Source organism: Microplitis mediator, chromosome 8, assembly GCF_029852145.1.
Source record: "Microplitis mediator isolate UGA2020A chromosome 8, iyMicMedi2.1, whole genome shotgun sequence".
Lineage (NCBI taxonomy): Eukaryota > Metazoa > Arthropoda > Insecta > Hymenoptera > Braconidae > Microplitis > Microplitis mediator.
Genome location: NC_079976.1, coordinates 6,473,190 through 6,499,134, shown reverse-complemented (window position 1 = coordinate 6,499,134; position 25,945 = coordinate 6,473,190). Strand labels below are relative to the sequence as shown.

The 25,945-nt window shown below is 33.9% G+C and overlaps 4 protein-coding genes across 4 annotated transcripts; all 4 read right to left on the bottom strand.

Annotated features, from left to right (window-relative positions):
- Positions 1-541: 541 nt before the first annotated feature.
- LOC130673322 (protein draper-like) lies at positions 542-2,360 on the bottom strand. Its single transcript, XM_057478295.1, has 6 exons — positions 2,108-2,360; positions 1,797-2,039; positions 1,486-1,728; positions 1,175-1,417; positions 864-1,106; positions 542-795 (listed from the first exon to the last, which is right to left on the bottom strand). The coding sequence occupies exons 1-6, from the start codon at positions 2,358-2,360 to the stop codon at positions 542-544; spliced, it is 1,479 nt and encodes a 492-aa protein (XP_057334278.1).
- Positions 2,361-3,612: 1,252 nt separating this feature from the next.
- LOC130673321 (transmembrane cell adhesion receptor mua-3-like) lies at positions 3,613-6,714 on the bottom strand. The gene is made up of 11 exons (XM_057478294.1): positions 6,462-6,714; positions 6,151-6,393; positions 5,840-6,082; positions 5,529-5,771; positions 5,218-5,460; positions 4,907-5,149; positions 4,596-4,838; positions 4,285-4,527; positions 3,974-4,216; positions 3,663-3,905; positions 3,613-3,620 (listed from the first exon to the last, which is right to left on the bottom strand). The coding sequence occupies exons 1-11, from the start codon at positions 6,712-6,714 to the stop codon at positions 3,613-3,615; spliced, it is 2,448 nt and encodes an 815-aa protein (XP_057334277.1).
- A 630-nt stretch (positions 6,715-7,344) lies between these two features.
- Positions 7,345-9,824, bottom strand: LOC130673320 (protein draper-like). The gene is made up of 9 exons (XM_057478293.1): positions 9,572-9,824; positions 9,261-9,503; positions 8,950-9,192; positions 8,639-8,881; positions 8,328-8,570; positions 8,017-8,259; positions 7,706-7,948; positions 7,395-7,637; positions 7,345-7,352 (listed from the first exon to the last, which is right to left on the bottom strand). The coding sequence occupies exons 1-9, from the start codon at positions 9,822-9,824 to the stop codon at positions 7,345-7,347; spliced, it is 1,962 nt and encodes a 653-aa protein (XP_057334276.1).
- A 941-nt stretch (positions 9,825-10,765) lies between these two features.
- On the bottom strand, positions 10,766-24,962 carry LOC130673319 (fibrillin-1-like). Its single transcript, XM_057478292.1, has 34 exons — positions 24,873-24,962; positions 24,424-24,759; positions 23,482-23,628; positions 21,385-21,507; positions 20,847-20,918; positions 20,522-20,764; positions 20,014-20,439; positions 18,589-18,834; positions 18,350-18,520; positions 17,967-18,209; positions 17,728-17,898; positions 17,345-17,587; positions 17,034-17,276; positions 16,723-16,965; positions 16,412-16,654; positions 16,101-16,343; positions 15,791-16,033; positions 15,481-15,723; positions 15,170-15,412; positions 14,859-15,101; positions 14,548-14,790; positions 14,309-14,479; positions 13,926-14,168; positions 13,615-13,857; positions 13,304-13,546; positions 12,993-13,235; positions 12,682-12,924; positions 12,371-12,613; positions 12,060-12,302; positions 11,749-11,991; positions 11,438-11,680; positions 11,127-11,369; positions 10,816-11,058; positions 10,766-10,773 (listed from the first exon to the last, which is right to left on the bottom strand). The coding sequence occupies exons 2-34, from the start codon at positions 24,749-24,751 to the stop codon at positions 10,766-10,768; spliced, it is 7,452 nt and encodes a 2,483-aa protein (XP_057334275.1). The 5' UTR covers positions 24,752-24,759; positions 24,873-24,962.
- Positions 24,963-25,945: the final 983 nt, after the last annotated feature.

Here is a 25,945-nt window from a genome sequence, read left to right as displayed (position 1 = left end):
ACATGATGAATTTTCTAAGCAGTTTGAGTCAGCCGTACAATTGGCGCCTGGAAGTCCTTTACAAACGTCGCCTTTTCGCTCGAAATTCGGTAGACACTGACATTTCTCATCAACACATTGGGTAAATGGAATTTTTTTACAATCATCGTGATCAGTGCATGAATCATCGATATCTAAAGCCATATTATGTATCAAGAAGCTAAAGAAGTAAATCATAACGTTAAATTAAATTATGTCTTACTTTTCACTAATTTATGACATTTTTTGGTAGTTTCTTCGTAGTGACCATCACATCGACAGGTTCCCTTATTACATGATGAATTTTCTAAGCAGTTTGAGTCAGCCGTACAATTGGCGCCTGGAAGTCCTTTACAAACGTCGCCTTTTCGCTCGAAGTTCGGTAGACACTGACATTTCTCATCAACACATTGGGTAAATGGAATTTTTTTACAATCATCGTGATCAGTGCATGAATCATCGATATCTAAACCCATATCATGTATTTAGTAGCTGAAGAAGTAAATCATAACGTTAAATTAAATTATGTCTTACTTTTCACTAATTTATGACATTCTTTGGTAGTTTCTTCGTAGTGATCATCACATCGACAGGTTCCCTTATTACATGATGAATTTTCTAAGCAGTTTGAGTCAGCCGTACAATTGGCGCCTGGAAGTCCTTTACAAACGTCGCCTTTTCGCTCGAAATTCGGTAGACACTGACATTTCTCATCAACACATTGGGTAAATGGAATTTTTTTACAATCATCGTGATCAGTGCATGAATCATCGATATCTAAAGCCATATTATGTATCAAGAAGCTAAAGAAGTAAATCATAACGTTAAATTAAATTATGTCTTACTTTTCACTAATTTATGACATTTTTTGGTAGTTTCTTCGTAGTGACCATCACATCGACAGGTTCCCTTATTACATGATGAATTTTCTAAGCAGTTTGAGTCAGCCGTACAATTGGCGCCTGGAAGTCCTTTACAAACGTCGCCCTTTCGCTCGAAGTTCGGTAGACACTGACATTTCTCATCAACACATTGGGTAAATGGAATTTTTTTACAATCATCGTGATCAGTGCATGAATCATCGATATCTAAAGCCATATTATGTATCAAGAAGCTAAAGAAGTAAATCATAACGTTAAATTAAATTATGTCTTACTTTTCACTAATTTATGACATTCTTTGGTAGTTCCTTCGTAGTGACCACCACATTGACAGGTGCCCATATCACATGATGAATTTTCTAAGCAGTTTGAGTCAGCCGTACAATTGGTGCCTGGAAGTCCTTTACAAACGTCGCCTTTTCGCTCGAAGTTCGGTAGACACTTACATTTCTCATCAACACATTGGGTAAATGGAATTTTCTTACAATCATCGTGATCAGTGCATGAATCATCGATATCTAAACCCATATCATGTATTTAGTAGCTGAAGAAGTAAATCATAACGTTAAATTAAATTATGTCTTACTTTTCACTAATTTATGACATTCTTTGGTAGTTTCTTCGTAGTGATCATCACATCGACAGGTTCCCTTATTACATGATGAATTTTCTAAGCAGTTTGAGTCAGCCGTACAATTGGCGCCTGGAAGTCCTTTACAAACGTCGCCTTTTCGCTCGAAGTTCAGTAGACACTTACATTTCTCATCAACACATTGGGTAAATGGAATTTTTTTACAATCATCGTGATCAGTGCATGAATCATCGATATCTAAAGCCATATTATGTATCAAGAAGCTAAAGAAGTAAATCATAACGTTAAATTCAATTATGTCTTACTTTTCACTAATTTATGACATTCTTTGGTAGTTCCTTCGTAGTGACCACCACATTGACAGGTGCCCATATCACATGATGAATTTTCTAAGCAGTTTGAGTCAGCCGTACAATTGGTGCCTGGAAGTCCTTTACAAACGTCGCCTTTTCGCTCGAAGTTCGGTAGACACTTACATTTCTCATCAACACATTGGGTAAATGGAATTTTCTTACAATCATCGTGATCAGTGCATGAATCATCGATATCTAAACCCATATCATGTATTTAGTAGCTGAAGAAGTAAATCATAACGTTAAATTAAATTATGTCTTACTTTTCACTAATTTATGACATTCTTTGGTAGTTTCTTCGTAGTGATCATCACATCGACAGGTTCCCTTATTACATGATGAATTTTCTAAGCAGTTTGAGTCAGCCGTACAATTGGCGCCTGGAAGTCCTTTACAAACGTCGCCTTTTCGCTCGAAGTTCAGTAGACACTGACATTTCTCATCAACACATTGGGTAAATGGAATTTTCTTACAATCATCGTGATCAGTGCATGAATCATCGATATCTAAACCCATATCATGTATTTAGTAGCTGAAGAAGTAAATCATAACGTTAAATTAAATTATGTCTTACTTTTCACTAATTTATGACATTCTTTGGTAGTTTCTTCGTAGTGATCATCACATCGACAGGTTCCCTTATTACATGATGAATTTTCTAAGCAGTTTGAGTCAGCCGTACAATTGGCGCCTGGAAGTCCTTTACAAACGTCGCCTTTTCGCTCGAAATTCGGTAGACACTGACATTTCTCATCAACACATTGGGTAAATGGAATTTTTTTACAATCATCGTGATCAGTACATGAATCATCGATATCTAAAGCCATATTATGTATCAAGAAGCTGAAGAAGTAAATCATAACGTTAAATTAAATTATGTCTTACTTTTCACTAATTTATGACATTTTTTGGTAGTTTCTTCGTAGTGACCATCACATCGACAGGTTCCCTTATTACATGATGAATTTTCTAAGCAGTTTGAGTCAGCCGTACAATTGGCGCCTGGAAGTCCTTTACAAACGTCGCCTTTTCTCTCGAAGTTCGGTAGACACTGACATTTCTCATCAACACATTGAGTAAATGGAATTTTCTTACAATCATCGTGATCAGTGCATGAATCATCGATATCTAAACCCATATCATGTATTTAGTAGCTGAAGAAGTAAATCATAACGTTAAATTAAATTATGTCTTACTTTTCACTAATTTATGACATTCTTTGGTAGTTTCTTCGTAGTGATCATCACATCGACAGGTTCCCTTATTACATGATGAATTTTCTAAGCAGTTTGAGTCAGCCGTACAATTGGCGCCTGGAAGTCCTTTACAAACGTCGCCTTTTCGCTCGAAATTCGGTAGACACTGACATTTCTCATCAACACATTGGGTAAATGGAATTTTTTTACAATCATCGTGATCAGTGCATGAATCATCGATATCTGAAGCCATATTATGTATCAAGAAGCTCAAGAAGTAAATCATAACGTTAAATTAAATTATGTCTTACTTTTCACTAATTTATGACATTTTTTGGTAGTTTCTTCGTAGTGACCATCACATCGACAGGTTCCCTTATTACATGATGAATTTTCTAAGCAGTTTGAGTCAGCCGTACAATTGGCGCCTGGAAGTCCTTTACAAACGTCGCCTTTTCGCTCGAAGTTCGGTAGACACTGACATTTCTCATCAACACATTGGGTAAATGGAATTTTTTTACAATCATCGTGATCAGTGCATGAATCATCGATATCTAAAGCCATATTATGTATCAAGAAGCTAAAGAAGTAAATCATAACGTTAAATTCAATTATGTCTTACTTTTCACTAATTTATGACATTCTTTGGTAGTTCCTTCGTAGTGACCACCACATTGACAGGTGCCCATATCACATGATGAATTTTCTAAGCAGTTTGAGTCAGCCGTACAATTGGTGCCTGGAAGTCCTTTACAAACGTCGCCTTTTCGCTCGAAGTTCGGTAGACACTGACATTTCTCATCAACACATTGGGTAAATGGAATTTTCTTACAATCATCGTGATCAGTGCATGAATCATCGATATCTAAACCCATATCATGTATTTAGTAGCTGAAGAAGTAAATCATAACGTTAAATTAAATTATGTCTTACTTTTCACTAATTTATGACATTCTTTGGTAGTTTCTTCGTAGTGATCATCACATCGACAGGTTCCCTTATTACATGATGAATTTTCTAAGCAGTTTGAGTCAGCCGTACAATTGGCGCCTGGAAGTCCTTTACAAACGTCGCCTTTTCGCTCGAAGTTCGGTAGACACTGACATTTCTCATCAACACATTGAGTAAATGGAATTTTCTTACAATCATCGTGATCAGTGCATGAATCATCGATATCTAAACCCATATCATGTATTTAGTAGCTGAAGAAGTAAATCATAACGTTAAATTAAATTATGTCTTACTTTTCACTAATTTATGACATTCTTTGGTAGTTTCTTCGTAGTGATCATCACATCGACAGGTTCCCTTATTACATGATGAATTTTCTAAGCAGTTTGAGTCAGCCGTACAATTGGCGCCTGGAAGTCCTTTACAAACGTCGCCTTTTCGCTCGAAGTTCGGCAGACACTGACATTTCTCATCAACACATTGAGTAAATGGAATTTTCTTACAATCATCGTGATCAGTGCATGAATCATCGATATCTAAACCCATATCATGTATTTAGTAGCTGAAGAAGTAAATCATATCGTTAAATTAAATTATGTCTTACTTTTCACTAATTTATGACATTCTTTGGTAGTTTCTTCGTAGTGATCATCACATCGACAGGTTCCCTTATTACATGATGAATTTTCTAAGCAGTTTGAGTCAGCCGTACAATTGGTGCCTGGAAGTCCTTTACAAACGTCGCCTTTTCGCTCGAAGTTCGGTAGACACTGACATTTCTCATCAACACATTGAGTAAATGGAATTTTCTTACAATCATCGTGATCAGTGCATGAATCATCGATATCTAAACCCATATCATGTATTTAGTAGCTGAAGAAGTAAATCATAACGTTAAATTAAATTATGTCTTACTTTTCACTAATTTATGACATTCTTTGGTAGTTTCTTCGTAGTGATCATCACATCGACAGGTTCCCTTATTACATGATGAATTTTCTAAGCAGTTTGAGTCAGCCGTACAATTGGTGCCTGGAAGTCCTTTACAAACGTCGCCTTTTCGCTCGAAGTTCGGTAGACACTGACATTTCTCATCAACACATTGGGTAAATGGAATTTTTTTACAATCATCGTGATCAGTGCATGAATCATCGATATCTAAAGCCATATTATGTATCAAGAAGCTAAAGAAGTAAATCATAACGTTAAATTAAATTATGTCTTACTTTTCACTAATTTATGACATTCTTTGGTAGTTTCTTCGTAGTGATCATCACATCGACAGGTTCCCTTATTACATGATGAATTTTCTAAGCAGTTTGAGTCAGCCGTACAATTGGCGCCTGGAAGTCCTTTACAAACGTCGCCTTTTCGCTCGAAGTTCGGTAGACACTGACATTTCTCATCAACACATTGAGTAAATGGAATTTTCTTACAATCATCGTGATCAGTGCATGAATCATCGATATCTAAACCCATATCATGTATTTAGTAGCTGAAGAAGTAAATCATAACGTTAAATTAAATTATGTCTTACTTTTCACTAATTTATGACATTCTTTGGTAGTTTCTTCGTAGTGATCATCACATCGACAGGTTCCCTTATTACATGATGAATTTTCTAAGCAGTTTGAGTCAGCCGTACAATTGGTGCCTGGAAGTCCTTTACAAACGTCGCCTTTTCGCTCGAAGTTCGGTAGACACTGACATTTCTCATCAACACATTGAGTAAATGGAATTTTCTTACAATCATCGTGATCAGTGCATGAATCATCGATATCTAAACCCATATCATGTATTTAGTAGCTGAAGAAGTAAATCATAACGTTAAATTAAATTATGTCTTACTTTTCACTAATTTATGACATTCTTTGGTAGTTTCTTCGTAGTGATCATCACATCGACAGGTTCCCTTATTACATGATGAATTTTCTAAGCAGTTTGAGTCAGCCGTACAATTGGTGCCTGGAAGTCCTTTACAAACGTCGCCTTTTCGCTCGAAGTTCGGTAGACACTGACATTTCTCATCAACACATTGAGTAAATGGAATTTTCTTACAATCATCGTGATCAGTGCATGAATCATCGATATCTAAACCCATATCATGTATTTAGTAGCTGAAGAAGTAAATCATAACGTTAAATTAAATTATGTCTTACTTTTCACTAATTTATGACATTCTTTGGTAGTTTCTTCGTAGTGATCATCACATCGACAGGTTCCCTTATTACATGATGAATTTTCTAAGCAGTTTGAGTCAGCCGTACAATTGGTGCCTGGAAGTCCTTTACAAACGTCGCCTTTTCGCTCGAAGTTCGGTAGACACTTACATTTCTCATCAACACATTGGGTAAATGGAATTTTCTTACAATCATCGTGATCAGTGCATGAATCATCGATATCTAAACCCATTTCATGTATTTAGTAGCTGAAGAAGTAAATCATAACGTTAAATTAAATTATGTCTTACTTTTCACTAATTTATGACATTCTTTGGTAGTTTCTTCGTAGTGATCATCACATCGACAGGTTCCCTTATTACATGATGATTTTTCAAAGCAGTTTGAGTCAGCCGTACAATTAGCGCCTGGAAGTCCTTTACAAACGTCGCCTTTTCGCTCGAAGTTCAGTAGACACTGACATTTCTCATCAACACATTGGGTAAATGGAATTTTCTTACAATCATCGTGATCAGTGCATGAATCATCGATATCTAAACCCATATCATGTATTTAGTAGCTGAAGAAGTAAATCATAACGTTAAATTAAATTATGTCTCACTTTTCACTAATTTATGACATTCTTTGGTAGTTTCTTCGTAGTGATCATCACATCGACAGGTTCCCTTATTACATGATGAATTTTCTAAGCAGTTTGAGTCAGCCGTACAATTGGCGCCTGGAAGTCCTTTACAAACGTCGCCTTTTCGCTCGAAATTCGGTAGACACTGACATTTCTCATCAACACATTGGGTAAATGGAATTTTTTTACAATCATCGTGATCAGTGCATGAATCATCGATATCTAAAGCCATATTATGTATCAAGAAGCTAAAGAAGTAAATCATAACGTTAAATTAAATTATGTCTTACTTTTCACTAATTTATGACATTTTTTGGTAGTTTCTTCGTAGTGACCATCACATCGACAGGTTCCCTTATTACATGATGAATTTTCTAAGCAGTTTGAGTCAGCCGTACAATTGGTGCCTGGAAGTCCTTTACAAACGTCGCCTTTTCGCTCGAAGTTCGGTAGACACTGACATTTCTCATCAACACATTGGGTAAATGGAATTTTTTTACAATCATCGTGATCAGTGCATGAATCATCGATATCTAAAGCCATATTATGTATCAAGAAGCTAAAGAAGTAAATCATAACGTTAAATTAAATTATGTCTTACTTTTCACTAATTTATGACATTCTTTGGTAGTTTCTTCGTAGTGATCATCACATCGACAGGTTCCCTTATTACATGATGAATTTTCTAAGCAGTTTGAGTCAGCCGTACAATTGGCGCCTGGAAGTCCTTTACAAACGTCGCCTTTTCGCTCGAAGTTCGGTAGACACTGACATTTCTCATCAACACATTGAGTAAATGGAATTTTCTTACAATCATCGTGATCAGTGCATGAATCATCGATATCTAAACCCATATCATGTATTTAGTAGCTGAAGAAGTAAATCATAACGTTAAATTAAATTATGTCTTACTTTTCACTAATTTATGACATTCTTTGGTAGTTTCTTCGTAGTGATCATCACATCGACAGGTTCCCTTATTACATGATGAATTTTCTAAGCAGTTTGAGTCAGCCGTACAATTGGTGCCTGGAAGTCCTTTACAAACGTCGCCTTTTCGCTCGAAGTTCGGTAGACACTGACATTTCTCATCAACACATTGAGTAAATGGAATTTTCTTACAATCATCGTGATCAGTGCATGAATCATCGATATCTAAACCCATATCATGTATTTAGTAGCTGAAGAAGTAAATCATAACGTTAAATTAAATTATGTCTTACTTTTCACTAATTTATGACATTCTTTGGTAGTTTCTTCGTAGTGATCATCACATCGACAGGTTCCCTTATTACATGATGAATTTTCTAAGCAGTTTGAGTCAGCCGTACAATTGGCGCCTGGAAGTCCTTTACAAACGTCGCCTTTTCGCTCGAAGTTCGGTAGACACTGACATTTCTCATCAACACATTGAGTAAATGGAATTTTCTTACAATCATCGTGATCAGTGCATGAATCATCGATATCTAAACCCATATCATGTATTTAGTAGCTGAAGAAGTAAATCATAACGTTAAATTAAATTATGTCTTACTTTTCACTAATTTATGACATTCTTTGGTAGTTTCTTCGTAGTGATCATCACATCGACAGGTTCCCTTATTACATGATGAATTTTCTAAGCAGTTTGAGTCAGCCGTACAATTGGTGCCTGGAAGTCCTTTACAAACGTCGCCTTTTCGCTCGAAGTTCGGTAGACACTGACATTTCTCATCAACACATTGAGTAAATGGAATTTTCTTACAATCATCGTGATCAGTGCATGAATCATCGATATCTAAACCCATATCATGTATTTAGTAGCTGAAGAAGTAAATCATAACGTTAAATTAAATTATGTCTTACTTTTCACTAATTTATGACATTCTTTGGTAGTTTCTTCGTAGTGATCATCACATCGACAGGTTCCCTTATTACATGATGAATTTTCTAAGCAGTTTGAGTCAGCCGTACAATTGGTGCCTGGAAGTCCTTTACAAACGTCGCCTTTTCGCTCGAAGTTCGGTAGACACTGACATTTCTCATCAACACATTGAGTAAATGGAATTTTCTTACAATCATCGTGATCAGTGCATGAATCATCGATATCTAAACCCATATCATGTATTTAGTAGCTGAAGAAGTAAATCATAACGTTAAATTAAATTATGTCTTACTTTTCACTAATTTATGACATTCTTTGGTAGTTTCTTCGTAGTGATCATCACATCGACAGGTTCCCTTATTACATGATGAATTTTCTAAGCAGTTTGAGTCAGCCGTACAATTGGTGCCTGGAAGTCCTTTACAAACGTCGCCTTTTCGCTCGAAGTTCGGTAGACACTGACATTTCTCATCAACACATTGGGTAAATGGAATTTTTTTACAATCATCGTGATCAGTGCATGAATCATCGATATCTAAAGCCATATTATGTATCAAGAAGCTAAAGAAGTAAATCATAACGTTAAATTAAATTATGTCTTACTTTTCACTAATTCATGACATTCTTTGGTAGTTTCTTCGTAGTGATCATCACATCGACTGGTTCCCTTATTACATGATGAATTTTCTAAGCAGTTTGAGTCAGCCGTACAATTGGCGCCTGGAAGTCCTTTACAAACGTCGCCTTTTCGCTCGAAGTTCGGTAGACACTGACATTTCTCATCAACACATTGAGTAAATGGAATTTTCTTACAATCATCGTGATCAGTGCATGAATCATCGATATCTAAACCCATATCATGTATTTAGTAGCTGAAGAAGTAAATCATAACGTTAAATTAAATTATGTCTTACTTTTCACTAATTTATGACATTCTTTGGTAGTTTCTTCGTAGTGATCATCACATCGACAGGTTCCCTTATTACATGATGAATTTTCTAAGCAGTTTGAGTCAGCCGTACAATTGGTGCCTGGAAGTCCTTTACAAACGTCGCCTTTTCGCTCGAAGTTCGGTAGACACTTACATTTCTCATCAACACATTGGGTAAATGGAATTTTTTTACAATCATCGTGATCAGTGCATGAATCATCGATATCTAAAGCCATATTATGTATCAAGAAGCTAAAGAAGTAAATCATAACGTTAAATTAAATTATGTCTTACTTTTCACTAATTTATGACATTTTTTGGTAGTTTCTTCGTAGTGACCATCACATCGACAGGTTCCCTTATTACATGATGAATTTTCTAAGCAGTTTGAGTCAGCCGTACAATTGGCGCCTGGAAGTCCTTTACAAACGTCGCCTTTTCGCTCGAAGTTCGGTAGACACTGACATTTCTCATCAACACATTGAGTAAATGGAATTTTCTTACAATCATCGTGATCAGTGCATGAATCATCGATATCTAAACCCATATCATGTATTTAGTAGCTGAAGAAGTAAATCATAACGTTAAATTAAATTATGTCTTACTTTTCACTAATTTATGACATTCTTTGGTAGTTTCTTCGTAGTGATCATCACATCGACAGGTTCCCTTATTACATGATGAATTTTCTAAGCAGTTTGAGTCAGCCGTACAATTGGCGCCTGGAAGTCCTTTACAAACGTCGCCTTTTCGCTCGAAATTCGGTAGACACTGACATTTCTCATCAACACATTGGGTAAATGGAATTTTTTTACAATCATCGTGATCAGTGCATGAATCATCGATATCTGAAGCCATATTATGTATCAAGAAGCTAAAGAAGTAAATCATAACGTTAAATTAAATTATGTCTTACTTTTCACTAATTTATGACATTTTTTGGTAGTTTCTTCGTAGTGACCATCACATCGACAGGTTCCCTTATTACATGATGAATTTTCTAAGCAGTTTGAGTCAGCCGTACAATTGGTACCTGGAAGTCCTTTACAAACGTCGCCTTTTCGCTCGAAGTTCGGTAGACACTGACATTTCTCATCAACACATTGGGTAAATGGAATTTTTTTACAATCATCGTGATCAGTGCATGAATCATCGATATCTAAAGCCATATTATGTATCAAGAAGCTAAAGAAGTAAATCATAACGTTAAATTAAATTATGTCTTACTTTTCACTAATTTATGACATTCTTTGGTAGTTTCTTCGTAGTGATCATCACATCGACAGGTTCCCTTATTACATGATGAATTTTCTAAGCAGTTTGAGTCAGCCGTACAATTGGCGCCTGGAAGTCCTTTACAAACGTCGCCTTTTCGCTTGAAGTTCGGTAGACACTGACATTTCTCATCAACACATTGAGTAAATGGAATTTTCTTACAATCATCGTGATCAGTGCATGAATCATCGATATCTAAACCCATATCATGTATTTAGTAGCTGAAGAAGTAAATCATAACGTTAAATTAAATTATGTCTTACTTTTCACTAATTTATGACATTCTTTGGTAGTTTCTTCGTAGTGATCATCACATCGACAGGTTCCCTTATTACATGATGAATTTTCTAAGCAGTTTGAGTCAGCCGTACAATTGGTGCCTGGAAGTCCTTTACAAACGTCGCCTTTTCGCTCGAAGTTCGGTAGACACTGACATTTCTCATCAACACATTGGGTAAATGGAATTTTTTTACAATCATCGTGATCAGTGCATGAATCATCGATATCTAAAGCCATATTATGTATCAAGAAGCTAAAGAAGTAAATCATAACGTTAAATTAAATTATGTCTTACTTTTCACTAATTTATGACATTCTTTGGTAGTTTCTTCGTAGTGATCATCACATCGACAGGTTCCCTTATTACATGATGAATTTTCTAAGCAGTTTGAGTCAGCCGTACAATTGGCGCCTGGAAGTCCTTTACAAACGTCGCCTTTTCGCTCGAAGTTCGGTAGACACTGACATTTCTCATCAACACATTGAGTAAATGGAATTTTCTTACAATCATCGTGATCAGTGCATGAATCATCGATATCTAAACCCATATCATGTATTTAGTAGCTGAAGAAGTAAATCATAACGTTAAATTAAATTATGTCTTACTTTTCACTAATTTATGACATTCTTTGGTAGTTTCTTCGTAGTGATCATCACATCGACAGGTTCCCTTATTACATGATGAATTTTCTAAGCAGTTTGAGTCAGCCGTACAATTGGTGCCTGGAAGTCCTTTACAAACGTCGCCTTTTCGCTCAAAGTTCGGTAGACACTGACATTTCTCATCAACACATTGAGTAAATGGAATTTTCTTACAATCATCGTGATCAGTGCATGAATCATCGATATCTAAACCCATATCATGTATTTAGTAGCTGAAGAAGTAAATCATAACGTTAAATTAAATTATGTCTTACTTTTCACTAATTTATGACATTCTTTGGTAGTTTCTTCGTAGTGATCATCACATCGACAGGTTCCCTTATTACATGATGAATTTTCTAAGCAGTTTGAGTCAGCCGTACAATTGGCGCCTGGAAGTCCTTTACAAACGTCGCCTTTTCGCTCGAAGTTCGGCAGACACTGACATTTCTCATCAACACATTGAGTAAATGGAATTTTCTTACAATCATCGTGATCAGTGCATGAATCATCGATATCTAAACCCATATCATGTATTTAGTAGCTGAAGAAGTAAATCATAACGTTAAATTAAATTATGTCTTACTTTTCACTAATTTATGACATTCTTTGGTAGTTTCTTCGTAGTGATCATCACATCGACAGGTTCCCTTATTACATGATGAATTTTCTAAGCAGTTTGAGTCAGCCGTACAATTGGTGCCTGGAAGTCCTTTACAAACGTCGCCTTTTCGCTCGAAGTTCGGTAGACACTGACATTTCTCATCAACACATTGGGTAAATGGAATTTTTTTACAATCATCGTGATCAGTGCATGAATCATCGATATCTAAAGCCATATTATGTATCAAGAAGCTAAAGAAGTAAATCATAACGTTTAATTAAATTATGTCTTACTTTTCACTAATTTATGACATTCTTTGGTAGTTTCTTCGTAGTGATCATCACATCGACAGGTTCCCTTATTACATGATGAATTTTCTAAGCAGTTTGAGTCAGCCGTACAATTGGCGCCTGGAAGTCCTTTACAAACGTCGCCTTTTCGCTCGAAGTTCGGTAGACACTGACATTTCTCATCAACACATTGAGTAAATGGAATTTTCTTACAATCATCGTGATCAGTGCATGAATCATCGATATCTAAACCCATATCATGTATTTAGTAGCTGAAGAAGTAAATCATAACGTTAAATTAAATTATGTCTTACTTTTCACTAATTTATGACATTCTTTGGTAGTTTCTTCGTAGTGATCATCACATCGACAGGTTCCCTTATTACATGATGAATTTTCTAAGCAGTTTGAGTCAGCCGTACAATTGGTGCCTGGAAGTCCTTTACAAACGTCGCCTTTTCGCTCGAAGTTCGGTAGACACTGACATTTCTCATCAACACATTGAGTAAATGGAATTTTCTTACAATCATCGTGATCAGTGCATGAATCATCGATATCTAAACCCATATCATGTATTTAGTAGCTGAAGAAGTAAATCATAACGTTAAATTAAATTATGTCTTACTTTTCACTAATTTATGACATTCTTTGGTAGTTTCTTCGTAGTGATCATCACATCGACAGGTTCCCTTATTACATGATGAATTTTCTAAGCAGTTTGAGTCAGCCGTACAATTGGTGCCTGGAAGTCCTTTACAAACGTCGCCTTTTCGCTCGAAGTTCGGTAGACACTGACATTTCTCATCAACACATTGGGTAAATGGAATTTTTTTACAATCATCGTGATCAGTGCATGAATCATCGATATCTAAAGCCATATTATGTATCAAGAAGCTAAAGAAGTAAATCATAACGTTTAATTAAATTATGTCTTACTTTTCACTAATTTATGACATTCTTTGGTAGTTTCTTCGTAGTGATCATCACATCGACAGGTTCCCTTATTACATGATGAATTTTCTAAGCAGTTTGAGTCAGCCGTACAATTGGCGCCTGGAAGTCCTTTACAAACGTCGCCTTTTCGCTCGAAGTTCGGTAGACACTGACATTTCTCATCAACACATTGAGTAAATGGAATTTTCTTACAATCATCGTGATCAGTGCATGAATCATCGATATCTAAACCCATATCATGTATTTAGTAGCTGAAGAAGTAAATCATAACGTTAAATTAAATTATGTCTTACTTTTCACTAATTTATGACATTCTTTGGTAGTTTCTTCGTAGTGATCATCACATCGACAGGTTCCCTTATTACATGATGAATTTTCTAAGCAGTTTGAGTCAGCCGTACAATTGGCGCCTGGAAGTCCTTTACAAACGTCGCCTTTTCGCTCGAAGTTCGGCAGACACTGACATTTCTCATCAACACATTGGGTAAATGGAATTTTTTTACAATCATCGTGATCAGTGCATGAATCATCGATATCTAAAGCCATATTATGTATCAAGAAGCTAAAGAAGTAAATCATAACGTTAAATTAAATTATGTCTTACTTTTCACTAATTTATGACATTTTTTGGTAGTTTCTTCGTAGTGACCATCACATCGACAGGTTCCCTTATTACATGATGAATTTTCTAAGCAGTTTGGGTCAGCCGTACAATTGGCGCCTGGAAGTCCTTTACAAACGTCGCCTTTTCGCTCGAAGTTCGGTAGACACTGACATTTCTCATCAACACATTGAGTAAATGGAATTTTTTTACAATCATCGTGATCAGTGCATGAATCATCGATATCTAAACCCATATCATGTATTTAGTAGCTAAAGAAGTAAATCATAACGTTAAATTAAATTATGTCTTACTTTTCACTAATTTATGACATTCTTTGGTAGTTTCTTCGTAGTGATCATCACATCGACAGGTTCCCTTATTACATGATGAATTTTCTAAGCAGTTTGAGTCAGCCGTACAATTGGCGCCTGGAAGTCCTTTACAAACGTCGCCTTTTCGCTCGAAGTTCGGTAGACACTGACATTTCTCATCAACACATTGAGTAAATGGAATTTTCTTACAATCATCGTGATCAGTGCATGAATCATCGATATCTAAACCCATATCATGTATTTAGTAGCTGAAGAAGTAAATCATAACGTTAAATTAAATTATGTCTTACTTTTCACTAATTTATGACATTCTTTGGTAGTTTCTTCGTAGTGATCATCACATCGACAGGTTCCCTTATTACATGATGAATTTTCTAAGCAGTTTGAGTCAGCCGTACAATTGGCGCCTGGAAGTCCTTTACAAACGTCGCCTTTTCGCTCGAAGTTCGGTAGACACTGACATTTCTCATCAACACATTGGGTAAATGGAATTTTTTTACAATCATCGTGATCAGTGCATGAATCATCGATATCTAAAGCCATATTATGTATCAAGAAGCTAAAGAAGTAAATCATAACGTTAAATTAAATTATGTCTTACTTTTCACTAATTTATGACATTCTTTGGTAGTTTCTTCGTAGTGATCATCACATCGACAGGTTCCCTTATTACATGATGAATTTTCTAAGCAGTTTGAGTCAGCCGTACAATTGGTGCCTGGAAGTCCTTTACAAACGTCGCCTTTTCGCTCGAAGTTCGGTAGACACCGACATTTCTCATCAACACATTGAGTAAATGGAATTTTCTTACAATCATCGTGATCAGTGCATGAATCATCGATATCTAAACCCATATCATGTATTTAGTAGCTGAAGAAGTAAATCATAACGTTAAATTAAATTATGTCTTACTTTTCACTAATTTATGACATTCTTTGGTAGTTTCTTCGTAGTGATTATCACATCGACAGGTTCCCTTATTACATGATGAATTTTCTAAGCAGTTTGAGTCAGCCGTACAATTGGTGCCTGGAAGTCCTTTACAAACGTCGCCTTTTCGCTCGAAGTTCGGTAGACACTGACATTTCTCATCAACACATTGAGTAAATGGAATTTTCTTACAATCATCGTGATCAGTGCATGAATCATCGATATCTAAACCATATCATGTATTTAGTAGCTGAAGAAGTAAATCATAACGTTAAATTAAATTATGTCTTACTTTTCACTAATTTATGACATTCTTTGGTAGTTTCTTCGTAGTGATCATCACATCGACAGGTTCCCTTATTACATGATGAATTTTCTAAGCAGTTTGAGTCAGCCGTACAATTGGCGCCTGGAAGTCCTTTACAAACGTCGCCTTTTCGCTCGAAGTTCGGTAGACACTGACATTTCTCATCAACACATTGAGTAAATGGAATTTTCTTACAATCATCGTGATCAGTGCATGAATCATCGATATCTAAACCATATCATGTATTTAGTAGCTGAAGAAGTAAATCATAACGTTAAATTAAATTATGTCTTACTTTTCACTAATTTATGACATTCTTTGGTAGTTTCTTCGTAGTGATCATCACATCGACAGGTTCCCTCATTACATGATGAATTTTCTAAGCAGTTTGAGTCAGCCGTACAATTGGCGCCTGGAAGTCCTTTACAAACGTCGCCTTTTCGCTCGAAGTTCGGTAGACACTGACATTTCTCATCAACACATTGAGTAAATGGAATTTTCTTACAATCATCGTGATCAGTGCATGAATCATCGATATCTAAACCCATATCATGTATTTAGTAGCTGAAGAAGTAAATCATAACGTTAAATTAAATTATGTCTTACTTTTCACTAATTTATGACATTCTTTGGTAGTTTCTTCGTAGTGATCATCACATCGACAGGTTCCCTTATTACATGATGAATTTTCTAAGCAGTTTGAGTCAGCCGTACAATTGGCGCCTGGAAGTCCTTTACAAACGTCGCCTTTTCGCTCGAAGTTCGGTAGACACTGACATTTCTCATCAACACATTGAGTAAATGGAATTTTCTTACAATCATCGTGATCAGTGCATGAATCATCGATATCTAAACCCATATCATGTATTTAGTAGCTGAAGAAGTAAATCATAACGTTAAATTAAATTATGTCTTACTTTTCACTAATTTATGACATTCTTTGGTAGTTTCTTCGTAGTGATCATCACATCGACAGGTTCCCTTATTACATGATGAATTTTCTAAGCAGTTTGAGTCAGCCGTACAATTGGCGCCTGGAAGTCCTTTACAAACGTCGCCTTTTCGCTCGAAGTTCGGTAGACACTGACATTTCTCATCAACACATTGGGTAAATGGAATTTTTTTACAATCATCGTGATCAGTGCATGAATCATCGATATCTAAAGCCATATTATGTATCAAGAAGCTAAAGAAGTAAATCATAACGTTAAATTAAATTATGTCTTACTTTTCACTAATTTATGACATTCTTTGGTAGTTTCTTCGTAGTGATCATCACATCGACAGGTTCCCTTATTACATGATGAATTTTCTAAGCAGTTTGAGTCAGCCGTACAATTGGCGCCTGGAAGTCCTTTACAAACGTCGCCTTTTCGCTCGAAGTTCGGTAGACACTGACATTTCTCATCAACACATTGAGTAAATGGAATTTTCTTACAATCATCGTGATCAGTGCATGAATCATCGATATCTAAACCCATATCATGTATTTAGTAGCTGAAGAAGTAAATCATAACGTTAAATTAAATTATGTCTTACTTTTTACTAATTTATGACATTCTTTGGTAGTTTCTTCGTAGTGATCATCACATCGACAGGTTCCCTTATTACATGATGAATTTTCTAAGCAGTTTGAGTCAGCCGTACAATGTGCGCCTGGAAGTCCTTTACAAACGTCGCCTTTTTGCTCGAAGTTCGGTAGACACTGACATTTCTCATCAACACATTGGGTAAATGGAATTTTTTTACAATCATCGTGATCAGTGCATGAATCATCGATATCTAAAGCCATATTATGTATCAAGAAGCTAAAGAAGTAAATCATAACGTTAAATTAAATTATGTCTTACTTTTCACTAATTTATGACATTTTTTGGTAGTTTCTTCGTAGTGACCATCACATCGACAGGTTCCCTTATTACATGATGAATTTTCTAAGCAGTTTGAGTCAGCCGTACAATTGGCGCCTGGAAGTCCTTTACAAACGTCGCCTTTTCGCTCGAAGTTCGGTAGACACTGACATTTCTCATCAACACATTGAGTAAATGGAATTTTCTTACAATCATCGTGATCAGTGCATGAATCATCGATATCTAAACCCATATCATGTATTTAGTAGCTGAAGAAGTAAATCATAACGTTAAATTAAATTATGTCTTACTTTTCACTAATTTATGACATTCTTTGGTAGTTTCTTCGTAGTGATCATCACATCGACAGGTTCCCTTATTACATGATGAATTTTCTAAGCAGTTTGAGTCAGCCGTACAATTGGCGCCTGGAAGTCCTTTACAAACGTCGCCTTTTCGCTCGAAGTTCGGTAGACACTGACATTTCTCATCAACACATTGGGTAAATGGAATTTTTTTACAATCATCGTGATCAGTGCATGAATCATCGATATCTAAAGCCATATTATGTATCAAGAAGCTAAAGAAGTAAATCATAACGTTAAATTAAATAATGTCTTACTTTTCACTAATTTATGACATTTTTTGGTAGTTTCTTCGTAGTGACCATCACATCGACAGGTTCCCTTATTACATGATGAATTTTCTAAGCAGTTTGAGTCAGCCGTACAATTGGCGCCTGGAAGTCCTTTACAAACGTTGCCTTTTCGCTCGAAGTTCGGTAGACACTGACATTTCTTATCAACACATTGGGTAAATGGAATTTTTTTACAATCATCGTGATCAGTGCATGAATCATCGATATCTAAACCCATATTATGTATCAAGAAGCTAAACAGGTAAATCATAACGTTAAATCAAATTATGTCTTACTTTTTACTAATTTATGACATTCTTTGGTAGTTCCTTCGTAGTGACCATCACATTGACAGGTTCCGTTATTACATGATGAATTTGCTATGCATTCTGAGTGAGACGTACAATTGGTGCCTGGAAGTCCCCTGCATGATCCGTTTTGTAACCAATATGTTTCGCGACAAACGCACGTTCTATCCTTCCCACATTCAGTATATCTGACATTATCGCATCCATAATTATTGTCACAGAAATCTCCAGGACCTACGTTTTAAAAAAATACTTTATATCTTCAATCCGTGTGAAAGTTATTTTTTGTTTTCATTACTTTTCAGTAACGAAACATTTTATAATAGTAGTTTATCTATCAAGTGCGATAGTGTTTAAGATGCGAGTGTGAAGATCGGTGCCCGAGCCGAAGGCACGGGTATTAAGACACAAGCGTCTTAGACTCGACTGTACTTGATAAATACATTAGTTTTTGTGACAGATATTTCAAATTTACTACATTTAGTGCCTATAAATGGCAGGTTATAAATTTGCGATTATTTATTTGGTAAGTTTGTTTTTGAGTTTTCGTTGAAAATTAGCGAGAAGTTGGTAAGTGGACGAATAAAAATGATGATAAATTTTGTTTTAAGATGGCTCGTTCAGTTACTTCAATATTTTTTGGTCGTTTGCTATCGCACATGTAACCAAAAAAGTTTTTTTGATCCGATGATGACGTCATTATTAGAATGAATAGGTACCTTCTTTACCAGCTGTATCTTATCTTATATTTTTAGCTGCCGGCTATAGGCGCTAAATGTCGTAGATTTCAAGTGTCTGTCACAAACAATACTTTTCAAATACTCTGTGATCAATATCGACCTCTTTATGGTTTATTAAACTCTTCTTGGTCGTTGTAAGAGAATAATTATTCTTTCATTAATTTCTCAACCTAAGCTTTAAATGGTTGGCGATATTGATTTGTTTTCTAGTTCAGCTCTGGAGACTAACCGCTCCTCAAATTTTTTTTATTTGTTTTTTTTTTTTGGAATTCGTTGATAATTCTATCTTTATTGCTTGCGAAGGGATAATTATATATTGGAATGAAAGTAAGGAAAGTCAAGCAAAATTTTATTATTGTATCATAAACCTATTGCCAGTAGTTTGACTTCTATTTTATACTTTGATGCAGCATTGTTAGTGATATTTGTTTAGCTCCTTTTGTTCGATCAAAATATCTCGGCGTAAATTCAAAAATCAGGCTTTATGTTTTCGTGTATTTTTTACTATTTACGTTTTATGCAAATAAACGCTCTTTTTACCCCTTCTAAAAACAATTTATCGACCAATTTTTACTACTATGGAAGTCCAACAAGGAGAGTACTATAAATCTATTTGAGTTCAATACAGAACAAAGGCCCCGCCCTTTAATATATTTTCAACTTTTGTACTTACGTTCAGCTTTATTTAGACACATCGTCTTAATTGTTGTTGAATAGAAATTTTTTTTACACTCGCATCTTGTATTTGTGCATTGAGAATTTTCAATCCGACATTTTTTCGTAGCACTACATTTTTCGCCAATTTTCAAAACACAAACCCCGTCTTTTGAAAATGAACTACTTTTGCACATACATTTATCTATCTGACAAATTAAATCATTTCGCATATCACAATTTTCATCAGTTTTGCAGTTCTCACCAATTTGACCAAGATTTTTTTCGCATAATATTAAACTTGAATCAAAGGTTGTTTTTTCTGGACATTGACATTGATTTTTTATGCATTCTAGATCAACATACTTATCTTCAAGCGTAATATTTTTTGTACGTCCCCAAGTACACTGGTTTTGGTGATTACACTTGTTTCCATAGGTGGATTCTTTAAATAAAATAGAAAAATAAATAATAGTATTGTATTATGCCGAATTAAAATCCTATGCAATCTATAGGTATTCATATACTTTCTAGGCAGCGGTCGACACCCACAGCGGTGTAATTATCTTGACATCGACAAATCTTTTTACTTGTACAAACTGAAAATTTAACTTGACAAATCTCTCCTTCAGAACAAGCTGCGTCGATTCCAGGTACACATTTTGAATTTTTCTCAAAATATTTGTCTGTACATTGGCATTGATTGTTTTTACATTCTGTATGCCTAAGATTTCCACAGGATTCTTCTTCCGTACAATTCCCATTTATTTCTGAAATATTAATAATGTGTTATTCAAAAATTATTAAAAAAACACGAGTCTTCTAAAGTTATTATTTAGTTTCGTAACTTACTTGTCGTATAGGGTAAGCAGGTTTTACTTATTGCATCAAAATATGACTTGATAGAACACTTAAAACTTGGATCTAAAAAAATTTATAAAAATTTATCGAAGCTATCTCTGGTGGATCCGAATTACGGACAATTACGGCATTCGGAAAAATACTGTATTTTATTGAAATTTGCGGTATTTCACGGTAAATTACGGTATTTTATGGTTAAGGTACGGTAATTTACCGTAAATTTTTGGCAATCCTGCGGTATTTTACGGTATAAGTGCAGATTTACTTTGAAATCACGGTATTTTGCCGTAAAGTCGAGGATTACACCGAGTTACGGTAAAAATGCCGCAAATCGCGGTATTTTTTCGTATTTTACTGCAAGTGGCTCCAATGTACAGTAATTTGTCGCAAATTACCTCAAAATGTGGAAAATTCGTAGTAAAATACGGTAATTTACGGTAAATACTGTTATTAATCGTAATTCGGATCTGTTAGCGATTGCAATTATAAATTTCTCCATGCGTTTTCAATTCTAGTCTTCCGTTATTACCTTTCTCGCATTTATCTCTTGTCCCATAGTAACGATATTTTTTACATCTACATACATTAAAGTCGTTACATTTCGAATCCTTGGCTTTGCATGTTTGTACTGGCGAACACTTTTTACCCAAACCTAAAATCCATACATATATTGTAACTCAAAGATTTCATATTTCATTTTTTCATTGTTTTTACTCGTCTATGGATATCATTTCTATACATTATAAGAAATATTGAAGTACTCATTGGAAATGTCTTCATATTGCTTCTATTCCCATAATATATAGAACGGTTACTATGATATTATGTAGGAATGGTTTCCATAAACTATGAGATCGGAAGATATAAAGGAAGAATTCCATTACATGCATATAGAAACCATCGTAGAATGGAAAATCATGATTAATCATTTCGTGTTTATTGAGTATGTGCTATTTTGTTATGTTATAAACTCAATTTGATTTAAAAACTTATGATATGTTACTTTTTTGTGATAAAAAAATTGTTCTATTACAGTTGAACTCCATTATCTCGGAAGTTCCCCTGAATTTTGACTCCGATTACGAGTGACGCTGTCTCCCATCCGATGCCATACATTTGTATGGGTCTATCTATATTCATATACGCATCACTCATGTAGATTAGGGTGGGCCGAAAATCCGCTTTTTTTGAATTTTCATTATTAATACCAAAAATATATTTCTTTGTACAAAAAACAAATTTTTCGGAAAACAAAAAAAATTTTAGGTTGATTTCTTAGGCTCGTCAAATCCCGCTAAAGTTACAAGTTGTTTATAGTATATTACACACCTAGGGAAGTAAAGTAACAAATGTGATCTGAGGCTTTCTTATTTACTTCCCGAGGAGTGTATACTATTTTTCTTCTCGACAGAGGCGGAAAGCGGCAACTTCGTTTTGCACAACGGGACGAAAGTTGACGCTTTCCGCCCGGAGGTGAGAAAAAATTTTTTTTCCAACTTAATTTGATCGGAAATTTTATTCTCTACAAAAAAAGTTCTGTAATAAAATTACGGGAAGTTGATAGTTACTAAGACAATTGCAACTTTGTTCTAAAAAATTTAATTTTTCAAGATATTATCACTTTTTCAGGGTAAAATATGAATTTTATCGCATAAATTTCATAGGAAATTAAATTTCTTACAAAATTAGCCTTTTGATAAAAACTTGAAATTTATAGTTATTCAGAAACTGGCAGTTTTATGTTTAGATAGTCACATTTCTCGTTATTTGGAGGCTTACACCAAGAATTGCTATTATCTTTGTAACTGTCAACTTTAAATAAATTATTATCAGGTCTGCTTTTTAGAAAATTTAATTTCCTATGAAATTTTTTTGATAAAATTCATATTTTACCCTGAAAAAGTGATAATATCTTGAAAAATTTCATTTTTTTGAGCAAAATCGCAATTATCTCGGTACCTGTCAACTTTACATAATTTTATTACAGGACCTTTTTTGTAGAAATTTAAATTTCCGATCAAAATAAGTTGGAAAAAAAATTTTAAAAAACTTCTAACTTTAGTGGGATTTGGCGAGCCTAAGAAATCGATCTAAAATTTTTTTTGTTTTCCGAAAAATTTTTTTTTTGTGCAAAGAAAAATATTTTTGGTATTAATAATGAAAATTCAAAAAAAGCGGATTTTCGGCCCACCCTAATGTAGATGTAAGAGTACATGCGTTATACTTTACTTTTCAAGAGAAAAGAGAAATCCGTTAACTCGAAAATTTCAAGAAATTTCCGCTTCTCCGTAAATTATCTGTCTGAGTTAATGGAGTTGAACTGTATCAGATGTGCATAAAACTTGATTTGCACGTACGAGTTTCAATTTTCCATTTTTCATATTTTTTTTTTTTCTGCACATTATATTGACAAAAAATATGCCCTGATTAAGAAAAATTATTTGGAATGATTAAAAACAATTCGAAATGATTTAAAACAATTTTAATCGACTGATATATAGATATACACTTAACATGGAGCAAATCATTTTTCTTAATTAGGGTGACGGAAATAAATGAAAATGACAATAATTTGCATGCACCGCAATATAATATTAAATATCTTAATATCATACTAACTAAATACCTTTTTCACTATTCTCGCATCCTAATTTCAATTTAACAAATTGTTTGTTGTTATTACATTTGCATTCACCATCAACACAATCTATGGATTTTAAACCATATTTTTTACATACATTATTATTTGTACATATTTCACCGTACATTAATTCTGAAAAATTAAAAATTATTTATCAATCTCTCAAATCGTATTTACCAACCCCAGTATATGGAGAAAAGTGGAGACAAAAAATATATGAATTTTTACTATGCTGTCGGCTAAACTTAAAACAGAAATTTGATTCGTCTCAAAGTTGCTATGCTGCACTATAATTATTGTGAGTCTTTAGAAATTTTTTATTTTCTACTATAATCCCTAATTTAAACAAATAACATTCATTATAATTTATAAATAAGCGCCAGTTTTTCAAACCGGATTGATTTTCATTCGGGTTCAAAATAATATTGCTAGTATATCTAATAGATATTATCTATAATATAGATATACTAGCAATATTATTTTTATATTAATTTTAATATTAATATATAGATTCCATATATTAATAATATTATACCATTAATTAAAAATATTAATAACAGATATACCAGCAATAATAATTAAAACCCGAATCAAAAGTAAGCCCGGTTTGAATAACTGGCCCTAAGTTTGAGCTGTATAATTTTTTTTGTAGTGTAGCATTATAATTTTTTGGCGACTCAACTTTTTGTTTCGTTTGGTCGATAGCATAATAAAAATTCGTACATTTCTTAAGCCCATTTTTCTCCGTGTAGAATAGGTTGAACAAAAAATAGATAAGGGGAAGAAAGTGTCACATATAATTTTAAGAAGACAAGTGGTTCGTTATAAAATTACATGGAACAAATGTAAAATATCAAAATTTATTGCTTGTTAATTTTTATTGGAGCCATTTGATGATAGTATTTATGAATGTTGTTAATAACTTACTTGATACTCTTTGTTTTCCCGTTTGTGAAGTATAATCCGTCTTCAAAGAACAATTTGTGCTGTTGCAGGTATAGTGAGTTATAAACTCATAGCTCTTATTGAATATGATATTATTTTCTAAACATACTGTTTCATTCCACTCAACAGCATTATTCTTACAGACACACGTGTTATTTTCTGAGCATTTCGCGTTTAGTATACTTTTACAATGATCAAATTTTTCACAATCCTTTCCCAATTTTCGTTCATTTGAAGATTTTATTGCTATCATGATAGTCAATAAAACTATTACATATGTTGTGATTGAAAAATGATTAATTGTTCCCATTTTTCAACCTAAAAATTCAGTCAAGATAATTTTGAATATTTTTGTTAAATTCAATTAACTATAACTCTATTTAAATAATCGTAAAAAATCTAAGTACAAAAAAAAAAAACTATTCATGTACCTGAATCAGTAGAAAATGAATAAAGTTGAACGTCGGTTTTAATCGATATAATTTTTATTTATTTTCCCCTTAAATACATTTAGCTTTCAGTAGTTATTAGTACGAAGTGAAATTTTTTTATGGTCGAGCAACTAAATATCACTTACCTTATTTGTATTTTCGTCGATGTTATTCTGATTATCTTCTACTTTCCGTGTTCTGTACCGCATTCTTGGCCAGTTTTTTTATCGATAATGACAAATAAACAGAGTTTTTAATTTTTGTTTATATTCATTGTTCATTAATAATGAGGAAATGATTGTTGAAGGTATGCGACAATCTACATATATACAATCATATCAATTGAGATGTATGTAAATCTTATTGACTAAATTTAGAATTATAATAGGTATTTTTTTTATATAAATATTTTATTTAAAATTATAAAAAATACAGACTTCAGCAACAATTCATTACATAATAACATGGCTTACATTGTAATTTTTTTTCTTTCAGTGAAATGTAATCATAATTCTAATTCTTATAAATAATTTATAACATATCATATTTTCTAGAAGTTAAATTACTTTTGCGCAGCATTTAATATCATCCTATAAAACAGATACATAAACGGAACAAACTTCATTCATTACAGTGTAGGATATATATAATTTTAAATCATATACATTTCAAAAATACTTATATAATATAAAATATAGAATTTATTTGAAATAAAACAAATAACATGATACAAAAATCTACAAGGTTTCGTACAGAAAAATTTGTCAAAAATAAAAAAGAGAAATTTATTAGGGAAGGGTGGGCAAAACGGACCACTCCATGAATTCGAGAACAAAATTTTTTTTCAAATTAGTTTTTAATTGACGTGTACGACTTTCATTCTTATTTTTGTACGAGTTTAAATGCATCAGAATTTTTTGTAAAATAGGTTTTTTTTTTTCTGTCAGGAATTTTTCTGTGCAAGGGAAAAGACGTAGTATCCAATCAGAGAACTAGTACTCGATCATGAATTTGTATATCTATAGTTAGGAAGATTTGGTAAATATAGATCTACTGATACATGAATAATCAGA

Coding starts and splice junctions, on each gene's coding strand:
- LOC130673322 (XM_057478295.1), bottom strand. CDS start 2,360: ATGGGTTTAGATATCGATGATTCATGCACTGATCACGATGATTGTAAG. Junction 2,040..2,107: donor ATGTCATAAATTAGTGAAAA/GTAAGACATAAT, acceptor ATATGGGTTTAG/ATATCGATGATTCATGCACT. Junction 796..863: donor ATGTCATAAATTAGTGAAAA/GTAAGACATAAT, acceptor ATATGGCTTTAG/ATATCGATGATTCATGCACT.
- LOC130673321 (XM_057478294.1), bottom strand. CDS start 6,714: ATGGGTTTAGATATCGATGATTCATGCACTGATCACGATGATTGTAAG. Junction 6,083..6,150: donor ATGTCATAAATTAGTGAAAA/GTAAGACATAAT, acceptor ATATGGGTTTAG/ATATCGATGATTCATGCACT. Junction 4,839..4,906: donor ATGTCATAAATTAGTGAAAA/GTAAGACATAAT, acceptor ATATGGGTTTAG/ATATCGATGATTCATGCACT.
- LOC130673320 (XM_057478293.1), bottom strand. CDS start 9,824: ATGGCTTTAGATATCGATGATTCATGCACTGATCACGATGATTGTAAA. Junction 9,193..9,260: donor ATGTCATGAATTAGTGAAAA/GTAAGACATAAT, acceptor ATATGGCTTTAG/ATATCGATGATTCATGCACT. Junction 8,260..8,327: donor ATGTCATAAATTAGTGAAAA/GTAAGACATAAT, acceptor ATATGGGTTTAG/ATATCGATGATTCATGCACT.
- LOC130673319 (XM_057478292.1), bottom strand. CDS start 24,751: ATGGGAACAATTAATCATTTTTCAATCACAACATATGTAATAGTTTTA. Junction 16,344..16,411: donor ATGTCATAAATTAGTGAAAA/GTAAGACATAAT, acceptor ATATGGGTTTAG/ATATCGATGATTCATGCACT. Junction 15,724..15,790: donor ATGTCATAAATTAGTGAAAA/GTAAGACATAAT, acceptor GATATGGTTTAG/ATATCGATGATTCATGCACT.